Source organism: Centruroides sculpturatus, unplaced genomic scaffold (genome assembly GCF_000671375.1).
Source record: "Centruroides sculpturatus isolate CEXI.00-Female unplaced genomic scaffold, Cexi_2.0 scaffold1520, whole genome shotgun sequence".
Taxonomy (NCBI): Eukaryota; Metazoa; Arthropoda; class Arachnida; order Scorpiones; family Buthidae; genus Centruroides; species Centruroides sculpturatus.
Genome location: NW_019385696.1, coordinates 119,833 through 130,682, shown reverse-complemented (window position 1 = coordinate 130,682; position 10,850 = coordinate 119,833). Strand labels below are relative to the sequence as shown.

The 10,850-nt window shown below is 27.7% G+C and overlaps 1 protein-coding gene across 1 annotated transcript in view; it reads right to left on the bottom strand.

The window, feature by feature from the left end:
- LOC111641273 (protein obstructor-E-like) overlaps window positions 1-2,145 on the bottom strand; it is a 4,230-nt gene extending 2,085 nt beyond the window's left edge. Inside the window, exon 1 of the mRNA XM_023387426.1 lies at window positions 2,046-2,145. Within this exon, the coding sequence (XP_023243194.1) occupies window positions 2,046-2,103 (58 nt within the window). The 5' untranslated portion in view covers window positions 2,104-2,145. The remainder of the gene's footprint in view (window positions 1-2,045) is intronic.
- Between the last annotated feature and the right edge of the window lie 8,705 nt (window positions 2,146-10,850).

Below are 10,850 nucleotides of genomic sequence, written 5' to 3'. Positions count from 1 at the left end.
AAAATTTTTTTTTTTTGATAGTTTTAAGTGATTTAGGTGTTACTTCAGAGAAAGTGGAGTTAGTCTTTGTTATAATTAATACACTTAATTGACAAAAATAAATAATTAGAATATATACAGTAATAAGTACACCTAGGAACCTTGCGAGAATACCTCATACTCTACGGGCCTCAAATTTTGTTACAGATTATTCATCCTATTCTTATGCATTTCTTATGTGTTCCGGGACCTTTATTTTTGTCAAATTTTATTATTTTAAAAATCTAATACAATTTATTAACGTTGTTTTGTATATTTTTAATGTCCCCTGATGCCACGGCCATTCAGAGCTTGAGGATAGAGCAGGCCCCTTTGCCTCTTCGCGGGCCCCTTTAGCTGTCTTTTTTTTGAACAATTGAAATGCGTAGAATGTTTCGTTATTAATTAGGAACCAATACATACGGTAAGTCCGTAAATTTTTTCCCGGCCCGAAGAAAAATTCCCATCTCCCCTCTCGACGGGCCTCTCTGGGGCCTCAAAAAGGCAAATTGTACGGGTCTAGTTAGAATCTCCGAAAGGAGCAATATAAGAAATTTATAAGGAAGAAAAATAGAAATTAAATTTGACAATATGAAATAGTTTACTTTATTAAAAAGTAATTATAACTGTACATAATTAAATTATGATTAATTAGGTGAGAGGGGACTCGGCTCATTCACAATACGAAGCTTCGTTCCTCTTTGAAAGGCATAAAAGTGACTTTTTTTATCACTTATCAATAGAAACATTACTTTGTATCGCTTCTTTGTTATGTTGTTTACTAAAAGAGTAAATTTTGGAACCACCTGTACCCCAAAATTTAACCTTTTTTATGTAAAAATAGATGGAAGGGTACTTCAGGACTTCCTGCACCCCTTGCAAGATTATTGTAAAATACACGCACACCCTTTTGAGTTTCATGAGCTCAAAAGGTTAGAGTGCTAAGAAAGCCTTTTTAATTACATCCGAGGCCGGGTAGCAAATGCGATTAAGGCGTCAGCCTACCGCTCTGGGAGATCAGAAATCAAATTCGGGCGAGCAACTCTCGAGGAATTTTTCGTGGATAGTCTTCCCGAATATGTCGGGCCCTTGCTGTGGAACTAGCCAAATCCATTATGGGTATGGAAAAAGGCACTCCAAGTGCCACAGAGAGAAAATAAATTACAAAAAAAAAAAAGGCATATTCATCATAGTTTAGGCCAGACCCAGAATAGGAGAATACATGGAATAGAAACCCCATCATTATAAAAATTATTATAAAACCCCAAAGCTTTTTCTTTTGGGTTTCCTTACCTGTACGTACCTTCAATTATTACCAAATTTGAACAAAATTAATTACCTGTTTCTTGAATTTTTACTTAAACAGTTAATTTAATTGAAAATACTCTGCCCAAAAATCCTATAATTTATTATGAGGTTCGGCCGAATATCGGTTGTTCCCCGTTTTTTTTTTTTTACCCATACTGAACCATCACCCATTGAGGAACAGGCCCTGTTATAATAGAAAGAATTGTGGTTTGTTTATACAGTTTATATGTTCATGCCAAGTGTTAATTAATTAATTCACAATATTAAAAAATGTCAAAGAATTCAAACCCGCTCCCATTAAAATGGTGCAAAAACAGCAGCTCATTTCACCCACTTAAATAACATTAAGAAAGGAAAAACTTGATTATACAGGAAGCCATAAAAATGAATTACTGAATTTCTACTTCTATATATTATTCTTTTTTTATCTTTTCCTTTAGTAACAATGTTATTTGGACAGTAAAAGACAACTTCATCAGCGTTTAAGAGGCACTATGAATGCCCGACACGTCTCTTCAAACTTATACCCGGTAGCTAACTGCCAATAATTCAATGTCATTTAAAATTTTCATCCTTAAAAAACAAGGGCATGATAAAATAAATAATAAAAATATTGTTTAAAATCGATTAATCCCTTCCAAAAAAACATCTTTCGGAACGAGCGGCGGCCATTTTTTTTAAACTGTATTTCATGAAATAACATAAATTAAAACATTTACCTGATTCAGTAGCATAGATGAAGCTTACGAGAAGCAAGAAGAAGCACATCAAAGACATTTTCTCTAATAATTAAAATTTCTAGTTGGGTCATACGTAGAGGAATTTATCAAAAAGAAGTCCCGAGTAAGCGCATGCGTTAAAACTGTACATTTTTCCTATTGGTTGATTTAAAAATTTAAAAATGAATACAAGCGTAGGAAAGAATCAAAATTATTTTATTAATATTATTTTATTTTTTAAAGAATCATAAGTGAAATTATCCATTCTGTCAACGTTATAAACTAGTCTGGGTCATCAAATTTGGCAAGGATAAAGTGAAATAGTTGAAGGAGTGTAACTCGATTTTCTTCATTATTTGTTTGTTTTTATTTGAGTTTTTTCTTTCATCTTTTCTTTAAAATTTTTTTTTTTCAATTATTTAATGTTGCAATTTAATTGTTTTATGAAATTATTTTAATAATAAAATAATTTCGATGTCTATGTCTACCGCGATTCTTGGAGAGATTGTTTACGTCTAGGGAATTTATTACAAAAAATTCCCTAACTAGTTTATATTTTATGTTATTTTTTTTAAAATTTCCTTTCCGATATTTCTTAATTTTGAAATAATAAAATTACTTTATTTAAATAATTAAAAATATTACGGATAGATACATTCTAAAGAGAACATTTTTAAATTTTATCTTTCTATAAGGAAATTTAGGGAATAAAAATATTGAAATAATTCTGTAAATTATATATTAAAATCTTTAAAAATAAAAAAAAATAATAAATATATATATTCGATATTTTTAAACTTTTAAAATAGCAATGAAATGTTTATAATTTAAAAAAAAATTCTTACATATTGTTATAAAATAATTTGCTTAAATTAAATTAAAATAAATTTTGTTTTCCTTTTAGATTTAAATAAAATTAATTTATTCTTTAAAAATAATTGCGTCATCTATTAATTTTAGGGATTTTTTTGTGATGACGTAAACATCAATATTTAATTTATTTATTTATGTGACAAATTTAAATAAAGAAATTACGGAAGGTCTTTAATTTAAAATTTTAAACAGTTCTTAAGGATTATGCAGTTTATTAATAAATAATAAAATATCTTTTTTTTTTTTTTTTAAATCTTCCTTGAAAATTTAATTTATAAATTTTAAAGCTTCTCTGGTTTTAAAATATTAATTAATTTTTCAAAATTAAAAAAAAATAATTATTATTTATATAATAATAATTCCCAAAATTAATATCTACATTAATTAAAATTAAATAAATAAATAAATATTTTCCATTTAGGGAATAAAATCTATCATTGAGAACGCTACAAAAGAGGGAAAAAAATTAATTAGGGAAAAACTGTATTTAGTGAATTTTTTTTCATTTGTAAAATTCAATTTTAGGGAATTTCCGTCATCTTCAAGAAAATTTTACGGAAGTAAATTTAAGCAGACGATGGAAATATAGGTAAAATATGTAAATATAAAAATTTCATTATATTTCGAATGTTTAAATATAAAGAGATGCCAAATAAACAAATATCCAATATATTTTTTTAAAAATCAAATTTATAAATATTAAAAATAAAAAATTAAAAAAATTATATTAATAATAGGCATTCTGTACAAAAATGTAGGAATAAAGTCGGTATTTAGGGAAATTTTTCTTCTGTAAAATGCGATTTTCGAGAATTTTCGTTATTTTTAAAATAATTTTACAGAAAATATATTTAAACAGCCGATGGAAAATGTGAATAAAGATTATTTTACACACATTAATTAAAATTCGTTTTAAATGAATTTAAAATTATATAACTTTATTTAATTTCAAAACAATCGAATCCTGTTTCGTAAATGGGGAAAAAATTTAAAAATTCTATTAATAATTTACCATTTAAATAATAAAATTTCTCAAAGATGATATTCAAAAATATAAGGAAGAACTTTTGTATTTAGAGAATTTATTTCTTTCGTAAAAGACAATTTAAGGGAATTTTCTATACTTTCGGGGAAAAAATATATTCAAGCAGACGATAAAATATTAGTCAAATATAAAAATTTTTTATTTCTTTAATGTAAAAGATTTTATTAAACTTTTAGAATTTGAATATAGTATATATATATTAAAAATAAAGTTAAATAAATCAATACTCGACAATCGTTTTATAAATGGAAATTAATAAAACAAAAATTATGTTAACAATAGGTGTAGGGAATTTATTCATTGGTAAAAGGCAATTTAAGGGAAATTTTTACACTTTTAAGGGAAAAATATATTTAAGCAGACGATAAGGTATGTGAGTTAACGACAGGGGTCGCTATTACAAGGCAATTTAAGGGAAATTTCTATACTTTTAGGGAAAATATATTCAAGCAGACGATAAAGTATGTGAGTTAACGACAGGGGTCGCTATTACAAGGCAATTTAAGGGAAATTTCTATACTTTTAGGGAAAATATATTCAAGCAGACGATAAGGAATGTGAGTTACGTATCGTACGTAAGTTTTTTCTTTTTTTTTTTAATAAAATTTTGAGACTTTAAACGTAAAAAAAAGAAGTTAGAGAAAGTAATATCGGATATTAAAACAATCGAATCCTGTTTTATAAATTGTAAAATAATTAAAAAATTCTTGCAGAATGACACATATCACGAAACTGTTTATCCTTTTTGGAGTGATACGTTTAGTGACGCCACCGGAAAACGTGACGGATTTGCATGGAGAAAAATAGGCCAAATACAGGTTTTTAGGCAGTCATAACTGCACCTCATTCATTCGAAGGTCGAGTCAAAGGTAAGTAGTAAGGTCGAGAAGTATGCTAAGAGCAAATCAGGTCTTTGGTATTTCCAACATGGTTATTTTCTTCTGGTTTTGAGGACGTCGAGATCGGGATGAATGTTGTTATTTTTTTAACCTTCAGATTTATTTTTAAATCTGAATCTTTACTAATGACGAGCTCATTCACCTGTTACGTAGGATTTCAGCTGTTTTGTTTGTATAGGATTCAAATTAACTTCATACACAGGATGTAATCCAAAATTACTTTTCTTTTTTTTTTTATTCTATGAACTTATAAGTTTATAACTTAACATATCAGGAAAAGAGTCTTAAGTCTCTATAAATCATCATTTAAATAGAGACTAAGAATTTTTAGGGAATAAAGGATCTATAAGGGTCTTACTCATATGAACTTATAAGGATCTCTGGTAAGTTTATATCAATAAATATACAAATTTATATGATCTTATAAGGATTTTTTCATCTTAAATGAACCTCATATGAGGAAAAAAGTCTCTATAAATCCTCACACATACTATAACCCCTATAACACTGTAGATAATTCCATTTTATATGAATTCCGTGTTGTACGAGTCGCTTAGATCTTACAAATACGTGAGCCGTTCATAGCCTGGCACACGTATTTGTAAAATCTAAGTGACTCGTACAACATGAAACTCATATAAAACGGAATTATCTACAGTGTTATAGGGGGGTCGACTGTATAAATCTTCATACAAAAATAACTTCATGTAAACTAAGATTTTTTTAGGGAATGAAGGATCTATAAGGGTCTTACTCATATAAATTTATAAGGATCTTTGTAAGTTCATATCAATAAATCTATTATTTTATGTGAGCATATAAGGATTTTCTTAATCTCATTGGAGATTCATTTGAGGAAAAACCTTATAAATATATTTTAATTTTTAAATCTTATTTGGTATGGAACATGAATAACATAAGAAGAAAACAAAATAAAGTTTTTAAATATAACATTAAATTAATACTTATACAGCATTCATTTCTATTTTAACTCATACCACGAAGTGAGAAAAGAGATGAGTAATGAATGATGAAAAAAATATATATGTTGTAATATTTAATATATTGATTAAAAAGAAAAAAATCTAATTATGATTTATATAAATTACTTTCAGATACATGAACCAAATCATTTAATGATATTTAAATGCCGCTGTTCATTATCATTCTGAATTTCGTTATTACTGGAATTATTAAATATTAAAAGTAAGTATTTATATATATATATATAAAACACTAATATCTTATGCCATATTATCTCTTACAATAAACAGTTAAAGGCTTTTAATTATTATTCAAAACAACACAAGGCCAACTGATTGAGTCTCAAACCACTTTCTGTTTTACATCGTTTTACAATTCTATACTACTTTGCAATCAAATCATTCGTGTCTTATGCTTATATACGTTATATTTTCCTTATTTAAAAATTTCCTTAAGCTATACACGAAAAAGTAAATTTATAATATTTGATTGTAAGATAGCTTTCTTCTGTTAAGTCCGAACAAGTTTCAGATGTGATATAACATTTTTTAAAGATCTAACAAGTAAGCCGAATAATTTAAAAAAGAAAAAAGTATTTTAATTTATTTTACTAGATGAAGAAAAAAAAAATTATATAGGTACAAATTACATAGCTCTTAATTTAGATGCGGTATGTTTTTATCTTTTCAACAAAGAACTCTATCGCATCGACCGAACCAGGAAATGTAGTTTAATTTTAGTATTTTTTTACAAAATAAATGTTAAGATTAATTATAAATTTCTAAATTTAAACAGTAAATATATTTAGATTAAACGGTATTTTAAAGTTGAAGATAGTTCTGTAGGTAATTTCTCATATAGTACGACATTTATAATCGTATAAAATTTTAACAGTAGCAGTCAGTTACAACCATCTCACGATTCAATCCAGTTCTTGTTGACATAGCATTCGTTATTTTAAATTTATTTTTCCTTTAAATTCTAATTCGTAGAATACCAAATAGTTTTTAATCATTGTGTAAATAGCTTTTATAAAAATTTATCCATATATGGATAATTTATATGTAAAAACCAAGGTTTTTATTATCACCGAATAGCTGATCTTGAACTTCAACATTCTATTCTGTCCCATAGTTAAAGAAAGTAATATCGGATATTAAAACAATGGTATTAGATAAGTTTCTGACATAAGGAATTCACATCTATTTAAGAAATTTAAGTTTTGATTAATTTTCTATATTAAAACTTAAATATATTTTTAAGTTTTTGAAAACTGGTATTACTTGCTTGTAAATATATATATATAGTAAAATTTTATGTTTATAAATATAAAGGAAGGTGGTACGATGACTTAATTTTGTTTAATGACTTATGTTCGGGTATTTTAAATAATTATAAATGAAATAAGTTCTCCGAATTTTAATTATATTTGGTTTAATTATTTTACATAAAACAATGATTTTAGTTATATAATTATTAATTTTATTAAATATTATTGATTATAATACTTTAAGGACGGTTGGGGATCAAAAATTTTTATGGATCACTTCTCAGTCACACCATTGTGAATCTGGCAAATTTATGAGGAATACGATAAAAGGTAGTCTTAGTGTTTGTAACATAGAAGAAATTAAATAGTAAAAAAAAAAATTCATGTTCATAGAATTGTCTGTAGCGACATTTTAAACGCTCTCTAAGATTCTTATCATATCTCAAAAAAGCACGTTTCTATGAATGTATGGAAGGAAATTCTATTAAGGAAATTGGTAAATTACTATTATCAGACAATACCAGACACTTAGTTGGCAGAGAAAGCGCCAGTTAAATGGCATTGAGAATGATGAGAAAACTGTTTCCATAACTGATTATAGTTCATGCCGAGGCCTTAAAGTCCGCTTCGAGGGACCCGAATTCGAATCCGGGTCAGAAACTTCAAGAATTTTTTCATGGAAAATCTGTCCCGGATGTGTTGGATCCCGTCTCTCACTACTGGCACGGATATACATTATATAGGCCTATATAGTGACGACAACGAACACTAAAGTTATCGAGTCTAATGGCATTTGGTGATCACTTTCCGTGAGAAATACGTTCGGCGTAGTGAAACATATCAAGAATGACATTAAGATACATGTATAATTCTATCTTTTTAACATCGTTAAGATGTATTTTCTATAATCACGATGACCTGACAATATCAGATGACCGTAATGTTTGAGAATGAGTCATTTTCTTTTATCCACAATTCTATATTTTTCTCTTATGGTATTATAAAATAGTTCTAAATGATTCACACATTCTCAAGTTGTTAGGAAACGTTTACTTTAATTATTTTAGAAATTATCTTTAATTATAGACATCCTTTGCTGTTGTTAAAAACACTTCTTACAATGTTACGCAAATCTCATTCTGTCAATACAAGTATTGTTTATATTAAATAGACTTTTATAGACTATGTTTAAATGAGAAAAATTAGCATAAATTATTTTATTCGCCGTATATGTAAATAGAGAAACAAAAATTATACACGGGATTCAAATTTCTCTGTGTCTTCGCTCTCCATTAAACAGGAGAAACGGATTCATTCCTGCAGGAACTAAAATCCGGATACTCCTGCTAAAATTTTGGTGGATCTAACAATTAATTATTAAATCTTTCAAAGAGTGGGCACGTAATTTATGCTAAGAGAATATCATTATCCGTTTCTTATCCATTTTCAGTCACGATCCGTTCCGGATTTTCAAACCCACTATTGTTTTCACTCACGGTTTGATAAGCGGAATAATTCTCGACTAAACCATTCGTGTTTTTAATTATATCAGAGATGAAGGCGTAATTCCTCATCATTCATAAATATAGATTACAAAAACTAACATCCTGTTATCTGGTGATGAGTGTTATCACTGCATCTAATCAAAAGTGATTTATTTAGATTTAATTTAAAATTAAAATTAAAGTGAATTTAATGTTTTTTTTTAATTTTATTTTATCTACACAAACTCTAGTTAGTGTCAAATTAAAGTATTAATATACCAGTATATTTTAAGTAGGAAGATATGTTTATCTTTTGAATATATTTAAGATATGCAAACGAAAACAGTGGGCGAAAAGTGTTTAGTTAGCATAAAATTGTTCGGAATGTAATTGCTTTAAGTTTCCAGAATACCTGTTTTCGAATTAAAAGAATAAATTAATAAATTTTTCCAGTTTCATAAAAATGAAGTTTTTAGTTTTATATTTAAACGCATTCATTTATTTATTTTTTCCTCCAGCTTCTTTTCCTTTCTCTTTTTTATTCTCCCATCTTTTTCTCTTCTTCTTCCTTTTATTTTTTTATTTCTCTGCTCGTTCTTTTCTCTTTCTCATAGTTTTTTTTCTAATCCTTCTTCTCTCCTTCTTCTCTTCTTCTTCATTCTTGCTTCTTTTTTTCTAATCCTTCTTCTCCTTCTTCTTCTCTTCCTCTTTATCCTTGCTTTTTTTTTCTAATTTTTCTTCTCATCCTTCATCTCTCCCTCTTCATCCTTGCTTCTTTTTTTTCTAATCCTTCTTCTCCTTCTTCTTCTCTTCCTCTTTATCCTTGCTTCTTTTTTTCTACACTTTTTCCTCTTCTTCTCGTCTCATTTTTTTCCATTTTCCTACTTTTTCTTAATTATCTTCTTTCTCTTCTCTCTCCTATTTCTCTCCCTCTTATCTTTTCTCCTCCTCTTCCTTCTTATTTTTTCCTCCTTCTTCTCTTTCTCTTCCTCCATTTTTTTAAAATATTTTTTTAAATTAAAATTTGTTACTTAAAACAGAAATAATTTTTTAATTAATTACAGGCAAAAATGAATTGTGTAAATGTACAGTTATAGTAATAAGATCTGTCCCAAAAGTTTAGGTAATAATAATATTTGTTTCTAAGAAAATTACTACAAAAATTCATAATGAATGACATCACTTATGACTATTAAATTAACAATAAAATCTAATAAAGTGTTCTTATAACAGTTATATTTTGAAATTAACAAAGAAATAACGGAAAAATCAAGATGTCCAAAGAAAATCAATTTTCTTCAGAGGTGACTGAAATTTGGAGATTGAAAGAAAGTGGACATTCAGTTACTGAAATTTCAATCAAAATAGGGTCATTCAGCTTCAGGAATATATAAAAGTTTTGACAAGAAAAGAAAATTTTAAACCAGCAACACGATTCAGGTCGACCTAAAGTAACATCATCTGTCATCAGACTGTTATCTAGACAAAAGTTATGTTTTAAAAGAGTCTAACTTAGATATTTCTAAAAATACTGTGCACAGAATAAATAAAAATCCTTATATTAAACTAACAAGGATGTGTAAAAAATCAAATCTCAAACATTAAAGCAAGATTTGATGGGCCAAAAAGTACATGAAGTGGAAAGATGAATGGTTAAGTATACATTCTTCAGCAATGAAAACAAGTTAAACTTAGATGGTCCCGATGGCTAGAATTACTACTGGCATAATCTGAAATAACAAGACTAAGTGTTTCACAGCAGACAACAAGATGGTGGTTCTCTAATGGTGTGGGAAGCATTTGGATTCAATGGAATTCCACTCTAGCATTTATTTCTGGATATCAGACTTCAGAGCATTATCAAGACAACATCTTCTTTCTATAGCAGAAATGATAGGTGGTCCAATTTGGACATTTCAACGGGACAACGCTCCCATTCATTGTTCAAATTCAACCAAAAAATGGTTTCAGAATCAAAATGTGAATGTTATGAAATGGCATGCAAAAAGTCATGACCTAAACCCAATAGAAAACTTATGGGGGATCATGGCAAGATAGGTGTATGCAGGTGATCGTCGGTAATCCAACGTTACAGCACTTAAACGTGCAATTGAGGATTTGTGGTATAACTTGAAACCAGAATTGTTATAAGCTCTTGTGAATTCAATGCCAAGTCGTGTGTTTGATGTTATTAAAAATAATTGAAGCACAATTACCAGTTAAAAAATTTTTCGATGTAATTTTTGAAAT